Here is a 22189-nt window from a genome sequence, read left to right as displayed (position 1 = left end):
TAAATACTTTTATTTGCATTTTTTTCGAGGAATGTGCTTACTGCTCTGGGCACATTTTATTAATTTCCTGATAGAAATAGGAAGCCTAACTTATTTATAGAATATGGTAATACAGTGTCCTCCCAAGAAATGTAATTACCTGTTCATTTATTATCAGTTAATAATTTAGCACAGTTTGTCTGCTCTGTAGTGAGACAGCAGACTATTGATCATGAATGCCTAATGAGTGTCTCATGACTGATGAGAATGAGAAAGCAGGGTTGAGTGTTCCACACATTAGTGTTTAAAGTTATAGGACTTTTTTTTTGTTTTTAACTGGGCAGCTACTTTTAACTCTGCAACAGCAGCATTGGTCTTTTTAGCCAGTTCTGCCTAATGTGGGACACTTTCTCAGCCACTGATGCTGTGATTTTATTGTGCTAATAAATCTTGTTTTTGTCTTGCCTCCCCCCTTATCATTCAGGTAGCAGATTCGCTGTTCTTTAAATTGCGTTTCAGCACCAGGAAAGCTAATAGTTGAGAGATGTTATTTATTCTTGTATATTAGGTATTTCTGGTATTGAATTAAACGTGGAATTTCCCCAAATATGGTAACAACAATCGCTTAAGACATAACTCACAGTCTTGTGTAATGTATTTTCACTTCACCAACATTCCACTGGTAATACAGTGGAAATACGCAAACAGATCGTGCATGTAGAAACTTAAACTGTGAAAAACAAAGTTTTGCAAAGTTAACAAACTTTCTCAACACAACCACAATTAACCTGTTGACAAATAGTGCCAAGATTCTCAGGTCTGCCGTTGAAAGGAGTCATAAGACTTTCCTCTCTTTGTTGCATTTGCAATAGTTGTTGCATGACTGAACTGATGGGCCAGACGACCTTCTTCTTATGATGCAACCTTTCTTTATAATCAAGACTTGTTCATGGATGACTGTCCTCTCCGTGGTCGGTTTCCTTGGGAGGTCCTTGTATGCAGGGCTCACCTTCTTCAACCAGGAGCACCTAGGCGGATGGAATTATGCAGAATGCAGCTGAGATGAAAGTTGTTTTTTAAATTGCAGGGGGAAAAAAATAATTATGGCGGGGCACTAGAGGACGAGAGAAGATATTACAATAGTTAAGTGAAATGTTGGAGTAGACTGGTCACATTTTTCCATCTGTGCTGTGAAACGTACTGCCGTTATTTTTCCACTTTTGATTGTCTGGCGCACGCAGCCAAGCTCACTGCAAAAATATTTTTTTTTACGGCTGCTGTCCATTTGGTGTTCAGCCGAGATGAATCTGTGGTTGTTGATCTCAGACTGACTGTCATTAAGACGGAGTGAAGCAATCCGATACAAAGTCTTTCAGGGGCTTTTAGCCTGTTAGCCACACCCACAGTAAATGTAGTTGTCGAGTGCACCGCAGGGTCCTCTCACTCTGACAGTGTTTAGTCGTTGGTTTTAATCCCATCAGATGACATGAATAAATGAAGACCACTTTGTGGCTCATTCAGTTATTTCTCCTCTTACGCAGACACTGTTGTCCGCTCACACAGCAGCCTGCTGGCTGAGAGGAGTGCTGGCACTCGGAGACTGAGAGTGAGAAAGGTGAAGCTGTTTACAACGGAAGGGAAATTGAAGAAGCCTCTCTTGTGCTTGTAATTATACAAAATCATTAAAACCTTAATCTCAGTTTGTGATGATCTATGGCCGTTCTAGACCAATGATTCAAAATGTAAATATTGCAGTCACTTGGAGTGATATAAAATGTGTTGAAAGAGATTTAATGTGAAATGTGTGACGCACAAAGAAAGACACAATCAAAGCTGTGCAAAGGACTGAGCCTAAAAATTCAAGAATATCATGTTGCTGTAAATGAGCTCCACTGTCTTTTCATCACCCCGCTTCTTCACACACAGAAAAAAATAGTTTCAAGAACCAACTAATTTGTTGCATAGCGTTATTGTCTATCAGGGCTAATCAGAAACCACTTTCTTCTTTACTGAGACACTTTTAGAAGCAAAACATGATCAAAGAATTGCCGTCGGTCTTGATTGTATTGAGTGGAATCGCTGAAGCCGAAAACAGGATTTCAGCAAATAAAGCACATAAAAACTTTTTGCCGTACTTTCTCCCTCTCCCTCCGTGAGTGTGTTTTTCACATTCAGCATTTATCACGTCTTACAGGTAATGCCACTCGATATCGAAGTGACAGAAAATCCTTTTTTACTCTCCTTGACTGCGTTCAAGTGACCGCAGTACATGAGCCCGTTTATCAGAACGAGACACATTGACCCGGTGGACCCAGTCTTTCCTCACAACCTTCTGCCTGTCACTGAAAACACTCACAGTGTACCAGGTCATCGCACTAGTGTCTTAAACCCAACTACTTTTTTTTTTTTTTTTTGATTTTTATATACATTTTATAAATCAACCATTACCAATTCATTTAAGGATTACTGATTATTTTCAATGTACGTACAAAAATGTAATTTCAGATTGCGGTACAGTCAATAAAGCTGAACATTAACGTCTATTTAGTATTGACAAAACATCCAAGTATGATAGCTACATGGCCCAAAATATTTAGCAGCTACATAGCTGCTCTGTTAAATCCCACGGTCAAGTCTCTCCTCCTGTCTGCCAACTATGTTTAAGAGCCATGCTGTAAATGTCACCTATGTGATTGAATTTGAGGAAGGTCTCTCTGTGATTTATTCCCTGCTCGGTGCCCACTCTCACTCATATTGAGCCGCCACCCACCCACCCGCAAAACCAGCCCTCTCTATTTTTCCTGCGTGCATTTATGGCACCATAAAAAAAAAAGCCCTGGCACTGTGGGATGCAGAGACTGCGAGGCGGTGATGTGTGTCGGGGGAATATCGACCTGGTGGAGCACACACAGAGCTGCCAGGGAGGAGAGTGGGCTTGATAGCTTTCACCAGCTTGATGCAGTGAGGGTACTTTTTTTTTTTCTTTCTTTGTAACTATGGTCTGGAGAAAAGAACTAAAGTGTCACATATTGTGTCATCATATTGATAACATAATATGAATCCGCTTCCCTAACAAGAAATAAGACCCCCCTTTATTTTTATCCGATACTTATATTCGTCTGTGTCACAAATCGATGCCGTCACAGGTATTTACAGCATCGCTGTTTGTTCTTATTGTACGTTATGTCACGAATTGGCCAATTGTTCTGTACCCACATGGCCTCTGCAATTCCAGAAGATTGAGTGTCTGAATGTCCCGAAGGTTAAAAAAGAAGTTGGTAGGTGATCGGGTCATTTCTTTCTATGTACCAGCGCCGTGGTGCAGCGATGCACTCGGATTCAGGTTACCGGTTCAGATTTTAAAGTTGAAAACCCCTATTGTGCATTAGTTTTACTCTTGGTGTCCTGTTTCAGACTTAATAATTGTGAACTTTATAAATTGTTTGAAAGTGTTTTACGTTATTTTTGCATTTGTGTTTCACATGTACAGCACTGTGATGCACATAAATGTATTATTTCTCTTAATATCATTAACTGATATTATAACGCTGTTCAAATGTAATGAGCTTCATGTTTTCATTGGGGAGGATGTTTAGACTTATCTTGTGGCCTGACAACTGAGGAAAGGTTTTAGATGATTTGGGCATAGTGTAAGGAACATTCCATTTGGTTTATAAGGTAACAAAAATCTGTGTGTGTGTGTGTGTGTGTGTGTGTGTGTGTGTGTGTGTGTGTGTGTGTGTGTGTGTGTGTGTGTGTGTGTGTGAGAATTTGAGTGAAAGTCATTGTTTGTCTCCATGTGTCCGTCCTGTAATGGTGTGCACGGTGTACCCTGCCTTTGCCCTGTGGCGCCTTGGATGAGCTCCAACCCCCTGTAGCCCTGAGTGCAGGACAGGATAAGCAGTGGTACTGTGATGAACGGATAGATGTTGTTGTTACGGGCTCGTTTACCTGCTGATTTGGTTACATATGTTTTTATTTCTTCTGTTTTCAATTCATATTTAAACCCACACACCTGTGTGGTACCATTTCATGGCGACGCTATCTAGATCAAAGCTGTCTAGAGCAGTTGTACCCGCTGTGAGCAAACACTGATGCAACCGTGGCAAACAAAAGTTGCGTTTTTTTCTGCATCTCCAGGAAGGAGTAAAAGCAATGGAGCAGCAGAACTCCAGCAGAGCAAAACCTGAATGGGGAAAAGACAACAAACGACAAATGTTTTCAGATAAAAGAAGAGAGGGGAGCTCATTGTTTTACATTTTATTTACTCCAAGGGAAAGAATCATTCAAATACAGAATCATCAGTTTTAATTTATAAATGTCTTACGAGGTAATAGTCGTAAATTTCTATTAATTTTGTTGACGTTTGTTTTCCGTGATGATGTAGTTAAACATCAGAGAAAGTCTTGTGTATACAGGCAGATCATAGAGTACAATGTTGACTCCACCATCACATACAGTACAGTGGCTCCATCTAGCGGTCAAATTGATGTATGGCAAGTATAATTTAAATTCAAACGTTCAACACTCGCTTGATCGCGAAGCAATGTCTTTGCCTCTTCACGGCGTTTTTGAAAAATGACAATGACACAAAGTATAATTTGACAGCATCTGCCTGGTTATACAACAACTGCATGTTGAATTAACATTTCACAACCTGCTTTCCAATTCACATGCAGTTCACTGTCACTCTGATATCCACCTTTTCTCTAAATTGTTTCTTTTTTGCCTCTTCCTTTTTTTTTTTTAAATTTGTTGTAGGAACCAGTGATCCTTATGTGAAGTTCAAGATAGCAGGGAAGGAGGTGTTCAGGAGTAAGACCATCCATAAGAACCTTAATCCAGTATGGGATGAGAGAGTAAGCCTGCTGGTGGAAACTCTGAGGGATCCACTGTACGTCAAGGTACATACATGCAATTTATTTCGTATTATTTTTAAATGGAAGCCAAGATTAATGCTGCCTGACATAAAGCAATTGTAGATAGTTTGTCTCTCTTTGACACTTGATCCATTTTGTTGCTGTTGTAGGTTTTTGACTATGACTTTGGACTTCAGGATGATTTCATGGGCTCGGCATATCTCCACTTGGAGTCACTGGAACACCAGAGGTCTGTTGTTCTGTAATTATTATTCATTGCCCATTTCTCCTAGGTTTACCTCCTGACCCCCATAATAATCCAACCTGTCTCCTCTGCACTCTCTTGCCATTTGATGGTCACCGTGATAGGAAGCAGTGAATGACAGGTGTAAAGCCTTTTATCTGACAACCGTTATTTCCTCTCCGTCTTTCTGTAGTAGTCTGTTGTCTCCCTCTAGTGGTAGTCTTTAATAGGTCGACTTAGACCCCGTTGCTTTACTCATGCATCATGCAGAAAACTTCCATAATTCTTTCTCTTAGAAGCAAGAACGTTTTTCCTTGTACTTGCCCAAGATTTTGGCATGTTCTTTTGTGTCATTGCACTTTGAGATCAACAAAACCAAGCTGAGAATTGATTATACTGATCCATATAATGCAGTGGACTTTGAATTCAATCAGTATTTTCATGTTTCTTTGACTCATAAACTCTTCTTTTGTTTTAGAACATTAATGTGTTCTAATACTGAATACATTCTTTTACCTTGAAGTCCCTCTCAAAAGTCTGATCTGGCCAATTCTGGGAGAAACGTTTGTATATCAAACAGTATATTGTTTTTTCAGTACGTCATCTCACACAGGAATAAAGTGCAGCAAATATTTTAGACCAAATCAAAGGACTGGTGTTAATTTTACGACGAGTCTCAGCCATTTAACTACGACGCTGTATTACCAAGAGCTCTGCTTGTCACGTGTTATTGCAGTTTACATTAATACCACAAGAGGGTGCTGGAGCTGTCAAACTTGAGGTGTAGTCATTACTTTGTATTCCCAATTAGCTGCCTTTTCTACAAGAGATTTTTTTTTAAAGAAAAAAGACAAAAATGCAGGTGACACCACCTTTTTAGGATGGGTGAATCAGCAGTTTTTTTTTAGCGCTGCTCAGTGTGTATGGAGTAATGTGATGCTTTTAGTAAAGTTATTAAAAAAGAGAAGGGTGCTGTTATTGAAAATTAATAGTCAACTAAATTACATTTTTAGATTTTTGCAACTCTGAGCACATGTTCAGACATAGGCGTGCTCAGTCTGACCTCTTTTCCACCAAGAAGAACCAGGTGCTAGTTCGCTGTTGGTGGGTTTTGAGGGCTGGCCTTTGCTCTCCGTGCAGTCATTACAGAGCAAATTAAAAAAAAAGGATAAGTGATAGAAAATTGATTTGACCTGGTTGCTTTCTTCTTCTTTGAGACCAAGAAACATTGTGAGGAGCAGGTCGTACCCACTTCATGGTCATGGATGCTTTTTCTTTGTAATCTCCCACTTTGCAGTATCTACCTTGTATTGTCCAAATGGCGACTGTCAACGTTACGGTCAGGCTCAGGGAGGTTAACTATGCAGTATGATAATGTCTACTGGCTCTTTAGCCAACCGTATTTTTAATTTTTTGTCAACATGATTTATTGGGCTTCTCTGCAGGACTCTTGACGTTACGCTTGACTTGAAAGACCCTCAGTACCCTGAAAACAACCTGGGCACCCTGGACTTATCGGTCACCCTGTCCCCAAAGGAAGGAGACCTAAGGGACGCTGTAAGAAATCTTTATGACCATTCTGATATTTGAACTCATCCCTATTTTTTACCGAGACAACTTTTGCTTGTACTCATTTAGGTAAATAATTAATTTCCTCACCCCTGAACCACACCAAAATGTAAAATAATTATCATACACTGCCCTTTATACTAATATTGTGGCGGCCCACGCTAAATATATCTGCATTTCAAATCAATGTAATCAGATTCTATAATTTATTATCAAAGTTCAGCAACAGTGCAATTCTCAACCAGTAAACTGTTCATCTATAAGTCAGGAGCACACGCACGCTGTGTTCAAATGGAGCACGCTGGCTGCAGTCCGCCTCAGCCGCTGGAAACTCTTCAACTCAGCAAATACATATGCATAAACACAAGTGTAATTAATATGTTCTGTGGAAAAGTTCCATGTTCAAAGAGCACTGGCTCCTCTTTTCCTAATTATGTTGGCTGCTGCCTCTGCGGACACGCTCCATGTTCCGTGTTGCATTTATTTCTGTTCAATTATTTGTTTGTTTAATTGGACCCCTGCATGCTTGATCCGGAACAAGGCAGAGTCATGGGGGAAATATTTTATTCCTTTTGATCTGATGTCTTCATTCCGCTGCTTATTTAGTGCAGTGCACAGAGTCCACATTTGACAGAACAAATAAACTCTATTTAGGTTAAGCATCATTTTGGGTTTCTCCAACTGTGAAGGAAATGGGTACAAGGTTACACTAGTAGTACATTCAGGATCCAGGCCGCTGTTGCCATCTACTGGTGTAAAAGTGTAAGGGAGAATTTCAGAATATTTGTAACTATTTTTTAAAAAAAACTTTTTTTCTAATTTGTTTATCTGAGTCCAAACTACATACTTCATATTTTTTTTTAGTGTTTATTTTTATTTTTTTACTTATTACCCTTTATTATATAATAATATATAGGGGTCCTCTGACTGCAGAGCCTTTGGAAATATATTCTGAACCCTCTTTGAAATCATGGAAAACAAAAGTAGCTGTGTTTAGCCATGCTTATCTTTGTGTGTATGTGGCACATATGCATGTCCACATTTACAAAAAAACTTTTTTTTTTTCAAAGAGGCCTCGTTGTGCCCTTATTGCTCATTTAACCTGCATGAATACCGGCTGCTCTGCCGCCCCTGACCAGGATTAACACCTGTACCTCATACCCTCCCTGTTCCCCTTTAACCTCTTACACTGCAGCTCTAACGGGGAGGCAGTTGGGGGCGCTCTGTAACAGCTTTGTCTCATTTACAGACCATGCTTTTGAGAAGGAACTGGAAACGATCTAGTAAGGTAAACTAAAACAGCATGAAACTCCAACCACAAACCCCTGACGTGTACTTGTAACTCGGCTACCTACCGCAACGCACCTCACTTGTCCTGCACCCCTCATCTGTGTCCCTGGTACATGGAAAAGAGTCTCCCTGGTCTCCTTTTACTTTCCTCCTTCCACCGTGGTGCTAGCAGTTGCTCTCTCTTTCTTTATGCTGTCCACAAGCTGCAATACATGGCCGCAGAGGATATACGCATTGACTCACCGAGCTCTAATCACAGTTAAAGCTCAGTCAGTCTTCAAGGTGGACCTTACTGTGATGACTTACAGATTATACTAATACGTTACAAATGAACAATTGCTCATTCTTCCAAAGTATTTTTGACCAGTAGTTAAATTTTGCAGCGCCTAAATTCTTGAGCTGCTAGTCTATTTATGTATAATCATGTCAACCGTCAGTATAAATTAAATGTGCCTCTTCCACCTTTGCTTTCCTCAGTGTTTTGCAGCTGCGTTCTGAGAACATCAAGCATTTAAGTTGATATAAGGGGTTTAAGTTGATTTAATGGAATTATGTGCATCATTGTTTCTTTTTTCCTCTCCACCAACTACATGGGCGAATGAAAAGGCACCCGTGGACACTTCACATCAAGTGATTATGTTCACATTTGTACGATGCATCCACCTTTTACATTTGACTGCAATTCATGAGTTTACTTTTTGTTTTAGAAAGTCCTGTTGTTTTAAATTGAACAGTTTACGGCATGTTTGCTAAAAGCCTTGTAATTTCACAACAGTATAAAGTTTTGCATTCACTGGGAGACGCAGAGGGTTTGTTCGGTTAGATATGGGCAGGCGTCCTGCTGTATCGTGCTTCCCCAAACCGTGCCTTTGAAGCCTGCAAACTGGGCCACCCTGCCTGTGACTCGGGAATTACCTCAAACGCTAACTAACTAGCTACCCTACCACCCCTCCAAAAAAGGCACGGCTCCTGAGTGCCGCCCTGCCTCTGTGCTCGACAACATACAGTGCATGGTTTATTTTTACACAAGCACCTCCTTTTTAATGAAGCATCTACGAGCACTGAACCCGCGGCACAAGATGCAAACTATTCAAGAAATGGCTTGAGTCACAGGCACATTAAATCGTACTTTATGAAATCACTTCACCCCTTTGAATTTTTTAATTTTTTTTTGCAGCTTTAAAAATTCTTGCTTTTTCAGAAAAGCCTAACAAACAAAAATCGAACCATGCGCAAGCCTGCATTCAGTGTTTTTCCTGACATTTCTGTTGCATTCTAACATCTTTTCACGGCATCCTTGTGCTACTCTGTCGACGACAGATTTGGACTCCTTATACAAATAGCCCAAAGCATTCAATTTGTGATACAAAACAAGGGAAGATTTTGTAATGTACCAACGTCGGACGCAAGAGTGCCCTCCGTGTATTAGTACACAGTACATTTGCAGCAAGTGAACAAGGAGGAATAAAAGATGTGGGAGCTGCTGAGTGTACGGTTGCCTATATTGCAAGGAACCATTCGCATTGTTTCATGTCTGGAGAATGGAAATTAAGAGGCTCTGTCTTCAGATCAAAGGCCTCCACTTGAGAGGCAGGGTTTGTTCAGAGTTTAATGAAATTCACCCACAAAACAAAAGCTATGCTAATAAATTCTCCCTAATGAGGGTGGAGGGGAGGGGAAGGCAGAACGAGGGAGAGAGTGAGGGGTGTATTTGTTTGACAAATAAATACCCTGCTCTTTGTTTTCGTGAAAGATACTGACATGATTCAAAGAGAGGTTAAATAGACCTGTAAGTGCCGCAGAAACGACTGGGGGGTTGGAAAGAAGAAGAAAAGCAACAACATTGTATATGGCATATCACCGCTCTGAATTTACAGCCTTATCAAAGTCACAGACGGAGCAAGAAATTAACTTTCATCGCAATAACAAGCCGGCGATCTGGCTTGTTTTGCACATCACTGGCTCACATATGTAATTAAAACAAACCATATGGTCAACGTTCTTTTTATACGTGTGGATCAAGAATGTCCGCACAACACCTGTATGATGCACGTCAATGTTCCAAATATGAGCTTCCTGTCCCATAACTGCAGAGGACAAAACCAAGGAAACAAGAAAATCTCACAATAAAATATTAGATACAGTTGCTCAAGGCTTCTTCACACCTTGTCAAGTGAGCTCAGGCTTTAGCCATTGTCTGTTTGGTTGAATATTGTGCGTCTTGCCTGCCCCTCGCTGTGTTGTCTCAACGTGTTTTGTAATGGTTGTTTAAATGTTAACGAAGCCACGTTTTTTTTATTATCTGCCAGAGGGCTTGCACAAACTCTTTTCCTTTTAACACGCTGTTTATTTGTGTGTGTGTGTGTGCCTGCTGCAGTATCAAAGTATGCGTCTGTCCGACGTGCACAGAAAAGCTCAGCTGTGGCGGGGGATCGTCAGCATCAGTCTGATCGAAGGTTGTGGCCTCCAGCCCATGGACGCCAACGGCCTCAGTGACCCTTACGTCAAATTCAGGATGGGCCACCAGAAGTACAAGAGCAAGGTAGCGGGTCTTGATTGTTGTCAAGTTAGTCGTCCAGCTTGAAATGTGATAGTACTCAGACTTATTGTAAGGCCTTGCGATCCAATCTGATTCAAGCTAAAAGCTGGATTTACATAAATTTGACCAACAACAACCGGGTCGTTTCTCTTAACCTCGAATTTGTTGGCAGTATTGAGTCAAATGCATTTCTTGTGTGTTTCTTTTTTGCCATGCTCTCCCTGTCAGACCATTCCCAAAACACTGAACCCCCAGTGGAGGGAGCAGTTTGACTTCCACCTCTACGAAGAGCAGGGAGGCTTTGTGGACATCACGGTGTGGGACAAAGATGCAGGCAAGAAGGACGACTTCATGGGAAGGTACGGCGCTCAGGTTTGTACACATCTAGCTTGCCGGGATCGTGTGCATCTGACTGTTGTGGTGTGTGTGTGTGTGTGTGTGTGTGTGTACCGCAGGTGTACCATTGACCTGTCGCTCCTCAGTAAGGAACAGACGCACAAGCTGGACGTGCCGCTGGAGGAAGGCAGAGGAGTGCTGGTGCTGCTGGTCACGCTCACCGCCTCGGCCGCCGTCTCCATCTCTGACCTGTCGGTCAACATGCTGGACGACCCTCACGAGAGACACCAGATCATGCAGCGATACGTAAGTTTGTGATCTTGAGCTCCTCTGCAAAGTGTGCTAGTGTGTGTGTGCGCGTGTCAGCGTTGAGTGAATTTTGTTTTGTCAAGAAGTTAGTTCTGCCTAACCTACAGGCAGGTATGTCCAGTATTTTCAGTGTAATTATGCTAATGATGGAACGCTGCAAGAAAATATTTTTTGAATATCAAAGATTAAAATGTTTTTATTTATAATTCAGAAAACCTTTTTCCTCAAACAAACAATGCTTCATACTTTTTATATTCTAGAATATTTTTCATTCGTTCACATTGAAGTGCAACAACATTTAAACACCTGCCACTGACTAATGGACCTCGCACCTGAGGCCGTGGGGTTTCCTCGACTCGCTTCATGTTTTAAAGTCAAAAAGACAAAAATGGAAGCAGAGTTTTTCTTTTGAGTTATGAGTTTGACAAATGTCCCAAAACTGCAGCCTCCTCAGAGACGCATCATTAGACGTCTGCTTGTTAAAAAGCCTCAGCGTATGGCGACCCGGGCTGTTCAATCAAGAGGGGTGTCGTCACCCTAAAGAAAAATGATTTGGAATAAAATCCATTTGTCAGTGACTGTGGTTTGAACTTTGAAGATTAAATAAATTATAAAAGGAGTTGTGTAGCTGGATTTTTTTTTTTTTCCTCTGTAAGATTGAACCCCACCCTGCTAGTTTGTTTCCGTGGCCCTGATTCATGCCTCCGCCAGTGTGGGGGTGCATTTGCATCAGCGCGCCGCACTAAGTTGCGTGCGTTTTGCATTTATGATTAATGCATGCCGGCTCATTTATTTGTGAGCACAGCAGCTTGGCTCGCCTAACCAGGCATCAATTAATTGCGCTCAAAAATTGGAAAGAGCGAGTGAGAAAGAGAACGTTAAGGCCCCATCTGCTCCAGAGGCCCTTCACTCCACACAATTCTCGCTGCGTCTTTTGTCTTAGCCCCGGTTAACCCTTCACACCCTGTCATCCTCTGTCGCCGCCTCAGAGTTACGCCCGCGCACACGTTTTCGCACTTTCAATAGACTGGATTTGCGACGGCCTTGGCATCCTCTCCGCACGTCGTCGGAGCGTTGTCTTGCATCTGTGGACCTGTTTGAACTCAGTTTCAAACCGTTTCTTGCTGCCTGTACAAAAACTCTGAGATTATTTTTTTTTCTCATTTCTCACGCTGTCCAGAAAGTCAAAGTCCAGGTCGGAAGATTTGTTTATTTAGTATTGCACTGCTGGGTTGATGCAAGATGAGAGCAGGCGTGGGCAAACCTATGAATAGTCAGTAAATAATAAAATAGCTGTATTTCATCAATTTATTTTTCCTGTTTTTAAGATTGATTTCAATGAAGAGCTAAATACCTCTGCGCCTCAAAGACAGATATTTTGTTGTAATTCTTTGTTCATTTTCAATTTACATAATGCAACGTGTTTTCTACATATCTCCTGATATATTTTTCCCTCTTATGGGTTGGGTCACCAAAACACTCCATCCATCTGCTCCTGCTCCGGCCTCTCTGTCACATTTTAGAACCAATTGTGGCCCACCAGTTGAAAAGTTTGCCCACCCCTGCATCAGAGAGTTGTAGGGTTTTTTTTTTTCGTGAGCAAAAAAAAAAAAAAAAAAAAAAAATACGGCCAGCAGCGCTCAAGCGTCCGTCTGAAAGCAATTTTTTTTTAATGTGAATCTCACTAGTAGGTGTCAAGGAACAACACAAACGTGTGCCTGGGCCCTGTAACCTCTTTATGTTCTTTATTTTTTGTTACTTGTTTTCACATTAGCAAAACATAGTCCAGCTAGTGTTTTTCTGACTCCACTCAACGCCGTGGGAGAGCCGCTGTGAGTTTATCACCTTTTGACGCGCGCCCGGGTGCCAGTGTCAAGGCCCCGGCAGGCCGAAACGCTGGTGTCAGGTAGCCACAGCGGCGCCGTGTTAGCGTATTAGCTCTCTGCCGGCGCTGCAGAGACCAGCTGGTATCAGAGGGGGGAGCTCTAGGACCGAGGCAGGGAAACAACGCAGACCACAGCTGAGGATGGGGCGCCTTACTCGCGCGTGTGTGTGTGTGCATGTGTGCTGCGTCTGTTTGTGTGAGCGTGTGCGTAATAGGGGGCGCGAGGTAAAGGATGAGGGTTGCACCAGGAAGGGAAGGCGTGTAAAATGAAAAGAAAAAGCTATTTCACCTCTCTCACAACTCTCGCAGACCCCGTTTTTCTGCTCGGCTGAAGGCGAGACGTTCCCCTTTCCTTTGCCCACCTTCTGCGCCCCCCTTCCCTCCCTCGCTCGCCCGTTCTCTCTCTCTCTCTCTCTCGCCTCATCTCTGTCCTGCTTCCCCCGGCTTGCAGCCCGGCTCTTCTTTGTCTGCCGCCACCGTGGCCCTCCCATTAGATGAAGGGATGGAGAGATGGAAAGTGGTGGAGAGCGGGGAGGCTTGCAGATGGAGGGGCACGGCGAGGTCGGTTGGAAGACTTGAATGTTCGCTACCTATTAACATATTCCTCTCCCCCCTCCTCCCCCCTCTTCACCCTCCCACTGGCCGTCTTTCAGGTTGAAAATTTAATAAAGATGTACTTTATCAAAGACTCCTGATAAGACCAAGTACCAGCACTAATACATAACAGTGCTGCTCAAAGCCCACTAATCTGCCCGTGTGTGTAAGAGTATGTGTGTGTACGTGCTGTTGTGTGTGTGTGTGTGTGTGTGTGTGTGTGTGTGTGTATGTGTGTGTTATTGTACTTTTTTTTTTTACTGCCGAGTATTATCAGTTAAAAATCAGCTGTCCGGCTCGAAACTGCACAAAGCGTCCCACTGCACCTAATCACAAACAGCCACACACATGCAGACCCGTGGTGGAAAAGGAGGGTGAAAAAAAAGGCACTTTTTTTTTTTATTTCGTCAGCTGCCTCACAAAAAGATGTGGTTTGGCAGAGCATTTGAAGTACCATACTGACATCGTCGCAGCCTTTAAAAAGAGAACATCTTCCCAAATGATGAACAATTTGGCAATGCAAATTGAAATTTTGGGAGGATTTATTTTATTTATTTTCTTTATTTATTTATTTTTATCGCCAGCATGGTCCAACCTGTTCTTCACAAAAATACAAGGCTCGTTTGTAGCAACATGTGAGCATTGACAGACAATATTCACACGTAGGCAGGGGCGGAATACAATTTAAGTAGACATAAACTGATTTGATGAAACGATTCAACTCAAAATGAGCAATACACTCTCTATCACCGAACACAAAACAAATACGCTCACATTTAGAGTGTGAGATTCAGAGGTTTGGTTGCTTCAGAAAAGGCAGAACAATGGACGACCTGAAGGTTAGCATACATCGCTATATAGCACATACTCCATCATGCTGGCATTTCTATGCACGTTGTGATGCGTTTGTGATGCGAGGGCCTTTGTTACCATGTATCCACCGTATATGTCGGCCTGTGAATGAATTCACATCATGCACCCCACTCCCCCCACCCGGTGGAAAACATCGCTTGGCGACGACCACATTAGACGTAGCGTCGCTCGCCGTAACCTTTCCTTCATCCCTAATTACAGCTTCTCGGAAGTGAAGAGGAACAGAGGGAGAGCGGCAACGTGAGAGGAAAAGATTTATGCATTATGACTGCAAAGGAGCACGCGCGCGCTAATGGCTCTTAATGGGCTTAGGGGTGGCCGCAAGATGGGCGTATGAGGGGGGGAAGGAGGACGTGGTGACCTCCACTGGAGTGGTGGCACTTCAACACCCACCCCTGCGCACATGCGCGCCCACAAACGCAAAACCCGGACAAGGAAGTGAGATAAGGGGGCCGCAAGCTTCCGCGCGTCGGTGGCCGCAGATTGACGGGCGCTCCTCCGAGCTGATGAGGCAGGCCTGGGAATTGGAGGAAGTTGTTGGCATAGGGTTCGCATTCAAACGTTTCACAGTCATCCGATCAAATGTCCGGACGCTCGCCTAGTGCCTCGTCGCGAAATGTTACGGCGAGCGCTGATGAAAGGTGACACGATGCAAAGATGACAGAGCGCGGTGAAGCCGACGCCAGGGCTGATTCATCTGTGTGTCTGTCGAGTGTGACGGCGGACGGGAGGAAGATGTCACGGTGACAAGATGCCAATCACGAGCGGGGGGGGGCGGGGGTTTGTTTTGTAAGCGCCGACTCCCGTCCTTTCATTTTTCCTCCTCTGTCCTCTGTTCGTCTCTCTGTTTTCACCCCCCTCTTTATTCCCGTCATTCCACCTGCATGCTGATGGGGGTGTAAATGAGGGAGTGGGGGTCGTCGCAGGCCTCTCCTCATATCTTTTTTTTTTTTCCCCCTCCCCCCCTCACTCTACCTTTCTGTTTGTCTGTCTTTTCAATCCTCTGCTGTCCGTCTCTCTGTCGAGGATTTGAGTCCTTGTGGAGGATGGGTGTGTTTCCTCCAGCATCCAGGCCGAACCATGGATTGTCCCCTCAGGGAGCCTGTGTGGTGGGAGGAAGGGATGGAACATGGATAATAGGTTGGGGAGGGGGAGAAATATCTTTGCATCCATACGTGCAATAATTGTGTCAATTATTTTGTTTTTTTCCCCACCGTCTTTGCGTCATTTCATGTTTCAATCTGGAAAAAAAACTGTTGTGGTGATGCCGCGAGTATTTTCAATCATCAGTTGCTTTTAAGTGAAAATGCACAATTGTATGTTTGTTTGTTTGCTTTTTAAGTATCTTTTTTTTTAATTTTCACAAAACCCTTCACAATTCTTTAGCATTCAGATACAAGTGGTTCCCAGGAACTTTGGACTTCCAGGACTCCAGGAAGTCCAACATTGCGACTCCACTGTTATATCTTTCATTTATGGCTGGAAAAAGCAAACTGCACGCGAGGAAATTATAATAACATAGTATCAATGTCAAAGTTATTCTGTCTGAAATTGAACTTGCACCAATACACGGCCGCTACTGCTATCAATCATAACACTAATCTTTTATGAGCTAATCTTTCCTGTCCAGTATCAGTTAAACACCTGACTCATGGAAACTCTGCAGTCATTGGCCGCTGTCACAGATTTCATATTTTCTTCGAAACTAGTAAGCTGGACAAGAGAATTAATTTAGTAGAATTTTTCTTCTTACTGCCAAAAGAAATCCCAGTAAAAAAAATGAAAAATTCTGTCTTGTTTCTGGCTTTAAACTAGTCATCCATTACTTTGCCCTTCTTTCCTCTTCGGCTGCCTCCTCCGTGCCCTCGCTCTGACTCGTTTTCTCCCGGCGTCTCTCCTCTGAACTGCTCCCCAATAACCACAACAAGCAGCTGTATCTTCAGAGAAATCGTGCCTGAAAATTGAGAGTTCCCTCTCTCCCTCCCTTCTCCTTTCTTTCCCGTGCTCTCTTTCCCCCTCTCTTTCTCTTTCAAACACTCCCTCCTCTCATCTCCTTTGGAGAGGTTTTGGACAATGATATCGCTGGAAACAGGCAGAGTCTGACAGAGTTGGTAATAATGAATTAAGTCTGTAGCCTGGCCCTGACTCTGAAATTTAAATTATAATTACTCCTGTGGGGATGGACGGGGTTATTGCCAGAGAGAGTGAAATAAATTGAAGTGAAGTGCATTTCCACTCAGCTTTTAAGACGCGCTACATGCTACTCAATTTGGCCTCAGTGTGGCTTTTCTTTGCGTGTGTTTGTACCTGAGGATTTGGGAGTGAACAAAAGCATGATTTTATGATTGCGTGCGTGCGTGCGTGTGTGTGCGTGTGTGTGCGTGTGTGTGCGTGTGTGTGCGTGTGTGTGCGTGTGTGTGTGTGTGTGTGTGTGTGTGTGTGTGTGTCTTTTTGCCCCAATGGGCTGTGGTGGTTTCCACAGGTTGCAATTTATAGACCCGTATTTACTCAGTCACCTATTAGTGATTTGCTTTTTTCCCCCCACAGAACTTAGTTTAGATTAGGTTTACAGTGTGAAGTGCATGAAGACAAACAAAATGAAACAAAGCAGACAGTGCTACAAAAATATTTCTGCACATTGGGAAGTAAATTCCTGCATGATTTATTTAAAGTTCGTAGTTTCTGCCACATTGCACGTGCACAAAACTACGCTTAGTGCTGAATTAAACTGACTTAACTTGGGACAGTAGTATGGAGGGATTAGAACGGCTTTCGATCTGTTCCAATCACTACGTTTGTCTTTGTTGAGGTCAGATTAAAACAACAACGCGTTGTGTCTTTAAACCACCGCTATGGTCGTCTTTTCTCTTCTGCAGGGGGAAAAATATTCCAGCATGAGTTAATTAAGTGACTCACTTCGTCACATTAAGGGGCAAACATGCGCACGTTGCTTGTGGGAGATGCATCCTCTGTGAAAATCCCTCCCGCAGTTGCGTCGCCTCGGCTGGAAAGCGGTGATGTCGCCATGTATTTTAAAAATGTGCAACATAAGGGAACATTTAAAAGAGAGAGGCGCGGCCATTAAGTGAAATTAAATTTGGCCATTTGTCCTCCGTTAGACTCAACTACAAAATGCCAGCCCCGCCGTACATTTTCAAATAAGGACTGTAAAAGGACACGTCCTACCCTTTCCTCACTTAATGAAATGTCAAGCTATTGACCTGACTTTCTCTCCGGCGCTAATTTGCAGCCCTCTCTGTACCTTTGCCCCCCCCCTCTCGCCCCGTGCCTGTGATGTTTCAGAGCATTTGGAGGTCCCTCCACAACCTGAAAGATGTCGGCGTGGTGCAGGTGAAGGTCATCAGAGCCGAGGGACTGATGGCGGCGGACGTCACAGGTAGGACGGCGACCCAAGCGTCCAAACAGCAGGGCGTGAACCTCCGCAGAGGTCAAGCTTATCATGCTGAATTTTTTTTTTGTTTTGATTTGTTTGTTTGTTTGTTCATGCCACAAGATCATCAGACGAGAGTATAGTGTAATTCTCCCTATCATGCTGCAACTGCTGCCCACCGCTCACTCCGCGCTACAGAGCACTGGAAAAGCTTTGAAGAACACCGAAGTTCCACACAGTTTCTCATTCTCAACAAGTCTTCAGGCTGGATTTACCTTTTGTTAACATCGGCGGTGCGACTGCGGCCTCGGCCTGAGCTGCGACTCTCTCAGAGGGTCCTCAGAGGGAGTTGGAGTCCACTCGGCGCAGGACGCCGAGTTTGTCTCCGCACTTTTAGAAAACACGCTGCGCGCTCATTTGAATAATAGAGAAAAAGCACATATTTGAACCAACAAATCTCCCTCTCCCTCCTTCGCCCTCCTCCTGCTCTCTCTCTGCTTGCTCCCCCTCTGAATCCTCCATTCTCCATTAATTCTTACTTTTAATTAGGTCTACAGTGGACAGGCCTAGTTTTTCACTCTGTATTATCTGGTAGACTGGGAGAGAAGTGTGTGTGTGCGTGTTCGAGTGAGAGAGCGCCTAGAGTTTTACTCCATTTGAAAGAGGCTCAGTCCCATTAGCCAATGCAGAGTGGCGCTGGTTGATTTGGGTTATTGCGCAGAGCGAGGGGAGCAGCCGGAGAGCAGGGCTAATGGCTCTCTGGCTCTTGTATTTCACTTGGAGCACAAATTTGTTCTGTGACCTCGTTGTAGAGCTCATCATTCAGTCTGAGCCTCACAGAAGCTTTAGAAATAAAACAAAAGGGCGTAAGTGTGGAAATCTAGCGTCCATCGGCTGATTGTTGCCTTTTACTCGCGATCTGCTGCTGTGTGTGTGTGTGTGAGCGTGAGTGTGATTTCTGAAAAGTATCTCTACAGCCTGTGGTGATTTCAAATTATGGCTACATCGCCCCGACAAATTATTTCAGAATTTTTGAAGACTAAATATAGACCTTTTGGAAAGGAGTGCTTCATGTTTAAAATGTTTGATCTGAACTGGTCTTGGTTTGCGTCATCACTGCTCATCCCATTTTTAACTTCTATCACAATTAAAGAGAAGACTTTGGTGAAATTAGAATTGTGAAATTATTTTCCTCCTTAATTCAAATACCAAAATACGAAGTACAAAATGTCCAAAAACGTGACTTAACATTTTTGCACATTTATTGCTGAATAAACCTTCTTGACAAAAATAATGAGATTTCTGTAAAATTCACCATAACTTAAATTTAAAGAGGTGTCTTAAAAAACTTTTTTTCTTTATTATTTTAAGCGTGTGAAATTGTATGGACATGTTTACTGTTCCATTTCTGAGGCTGCACAGTGCGCACACTTCGCTTGCTTTTCTGGGTGTGTGTGTGTGTGTGCGCGCGCGAGTGCGCGCGCATGCGTGTGTGTGTGTGTGTGTGTGTGTGTCACTGGCAGAAACAATAGCTCTGTGAGAGCCACGTAAGAGCCCTCACCGCATGAACACCCTATTTGAACAGGCCAGACCAAGAGAGGGTCAGCAGCAAGGTGAGAGAGAAACAGACGGACAGACAAACAGACAGGGGAGAGGGAGGGTGTGGGGGGCGAGGGGAGGGGGGGAAGGTCAGAGAGAGAAAGGGAGAGTTCACCATCTCTCACCCATTCATGCTGCCCGTCCCCTCCACTGTCTCCAGCCTCCCCCCCTCTCTCCCGCCACACTCGCTCGCTCGCCCTCCTGCTAGTCTCTCTCTCTCTCTCTCTCTCTCTCTCGCGCTCTCTCTCTCCCTCTCTAATTGAAGTGTTTTTGTGGAGTAGCTCCTCTCCAGCCCGAGTAGGATAACTGAAAATAGTCTCTAAAACCAACAATCCCTTTTGTCTGCCAGCTCTTGTCTCTCTGAGTGGATGCTGTACTGTAAGAACATTTCAATAGTGAAGCGCGCGCTCACACACACACACACGCGCGCGCGCGCACACGCACTGCGGCACCGCCAGCAATGCCTGCGTCCACCTTCTTTCTTTTTCAGTCGGCGTTGAAACCCAACCTGCTGGTGAAGTGCGAACTCTCCACGGCTCACACAGAGGAGCACTGCGCTAATCCTGCACGGTCCATTTAGAAGTGATTAAAAATGGGTTTAAACCAAAAAAAAAAAAAAGATACACAAAAAAAAAAAAAAATGCAACAAACGTGCGTCTTAATTTTCATTTTTCAGTGTGAATTCTAATTAATTGTGTTTAGACATGCGAGCCTCCATCCCGACTGCGAACTCTGAGCTCCTTGCCAGGCAATTACAGCACCACCACCTCCACCTCCACCGCCAACCCCCCTCCGCCGCGCCGTGTATCCGTCCTCCACCCTTATCTCAGGCCACCCTGAAATGAGTTGGAGCCCACTCCTCCCCGCGCCACAGTGATGGGACCCAGCGGGGGTGGGGGGAGCGCCGCTCGGACGTTACCTGGACGATCTCCGAGTGGCGCTCAATCCCCAGCGTGTAATTGGTTAAGACAGCCGCCTCCGGCGCCGGCGGCCAATAAGGTGAAAGTTCATCACCGGCGACAACTGGCACTCCGCGGCGCCGCCGCCTGCCTGCCGTGTCATTAAAAAAACAGAACGTTATAGATAAAATGGGGAGGGGGAGGGCGGAGTAATTTCCATCTCTTAATTGATTGCATTTAAATTAAATGGGAGCTGATTGGCCCGCGCGGCGTTCTAATCCTTTCCACCATGGAATTTCAAGGATGATTTCAGTGTTTGCCCCTGTAATAATTATTGCACTTAAAGATTTTATAGTACGGAATCATTGTGGGGTTTTGTATTTGACACAGTACGCCAGCAGTGTTATTTGCACACCGTTAACGTCACAACATAGCAACATAAACACAATAAGAATGTGCTTCGGGAGTCCATTGTCTTTTTAGTCGGTTTAAAAGTGTCTGGTTTCTCATGGTGGGAGTCGCAGGCGTCAATATCCACCTCCAACCCGCCGCGTCAATAGAGCGCCACAACAAATATGAAAGGCAACACCTACAGCTCGCCATTGATCACAGTGACATTTACTTTGCACGCCCACTAAATGTCCTGCCCTTGTCACAACATTTGAGGAAAATCGCACCGATCAATGACACTCGCATGCACCTCGCAGATGGACACACACACACACACACACACACACACACACACACACAAGCAAATACAAGAATGTCGTCAAGGGATTTTAAATATAAACTTTTTACTTCCTGACCCGGCCTTTTAAGGTAATAAGCTGCAACACACAGCACAACGGCTCCCAACAGCTTAGATTAACACGATCAAAGCCAGAATTATGAGTTGTTGTGTTGTTTCCCCCCCCCCACCCCCCCAGTTCATTTAAAGCAGTGGAAGGGAGGTGGGATGGCAGGCATGGGAAGAGCAGATCTCACTTCTTTCTGTGTGTGAAGAAAAAGAACTGTGAGATTTTGGTAAACAAATGGAGAATTATACGGGACATGACTGGTTTGGGTTATTTCAGTACAGCATGCTACTCTCAGGAGAAGGAAAGAACACAATGAACATGTTTGTCTCTTTGGGTTTTTTTTTTTCTTAACTTGGTTACATAACTGTAGTAATTTTCTGAATTGAAAGTTATTTTTGGAATAAATTATCAATAAATTGAATGATATTTAAATCTTATGTCAAATCTTACTTTTTGAACACTTTTGAAATCCTCCTCCTTTCACTTTTTGGCAACACTAATGTACCTGATATATATGGCACTTTGCGTGAAGTTGATAGTTGTTTTTTTCAATAAATATTTACAGTAACAAGGATAAAACGTGTATTGCCTGCAATCAGAATTATGAATCTGATGTTAAATTCTGCAAAAAAAGGTCTCAATCTCAAGTAACTATTTTATTGTTCTCAACTCCATTCCTTCCTTGTTTCTTATTCTTCTTTCATTCCTAATTTTCATGTCATTGTCTTCTGCCTTAAACTTCTTTGGACCTGCAGAGTCACATTGCTCTCAGTGTCATTAGTTTATTTACTCATTATTTTCCTCTCTATATTGTGACTGCCCAGAGCACAGTTGTCCTGAAGCTTATCTCTTAGCAGCCCATCTTTTCACAGTGTTGATAGAAACAGCTGGCTGCAGCTTGACTGATGTATTATTGTGTGACGCGCATCACCACATCAGAGCTTAAAATGAAAGAATTGCATGATCACATGTTGCACTGATGGCTGATAATAATCATCTTGATCAGTGCCTGTTTTGGTGCTTTGC

General features: G+C 43.5%; 1 protein-coding gene across 9 annotated transcripts in view; it reads left to right on the top strand.

Moving 5' to 3' along the window:
* mctp1a (multiple C2 domains, transmembrane 1a) overlaps window positions 1–22189 on the top strand; it is a 99278-nt gene that overhangs the window by 30539 nt on the left and 46550 nt on the right. For 7 of the 9 annotated variants that reach the window (XM_076039126.1, XM_076039124.1, XM_076039131.1 and 4 more), the window contains exons 3-10: window positions 4741–4883; window positions 5009–5088; window positions 6528–6639; window positions 7901–7939; window positions 10319–10483; window positions 10709–10839; window positions 10936–11122; window positions 17781–17874. In XM_076039126.1, coding sequence (XP_075895241.1) covers window positions 4741–4883; window positions 5009–5088; window positions 6528–6639; window positions 7901–7939; window positions 10319–10483; window positions 10709–10839; window positions 10936–11122; window positions 17781–17874 — 951 coding nt within the window. The remainder of the gene's footprint in view (window positions 1–4740; window positions 4884–5008; window positions 5089–6527; window positions 6640–7900; window positions 7940–10318; window positions 10484–10708; window positions 10840–10935; window positions 11123–17780; window positions 17875–22189) is intronic. The other 2 variants (XM_076039125.1, XM_076039133.1) reach the window with 1 other exon arrangement.

Source organism: Nelusetta ayraudi, unplaced genomic scaffold (assembly GCF_046127955.1).
Source record: "Nelusetta ayraudi isolate G7.1 ecotype Tasmania unplaced genomic scaffold, CSIRO-AGI_Nayr_v1 ptg000058l, whole genome shotgun sequence".
In the NCBI taxonomy this organism is placed as follows: Eukaryota; Metazoa; Chordata; class Actinopteri; order Tetraodontiformes; family Monacanthidae; genus Nelusetta; species Nelusetta ayraudi.
Note: the sequence above shows the minus strand (reverse complement) of the source record. Positions and strands in the feature narration are given on the sequence as shown.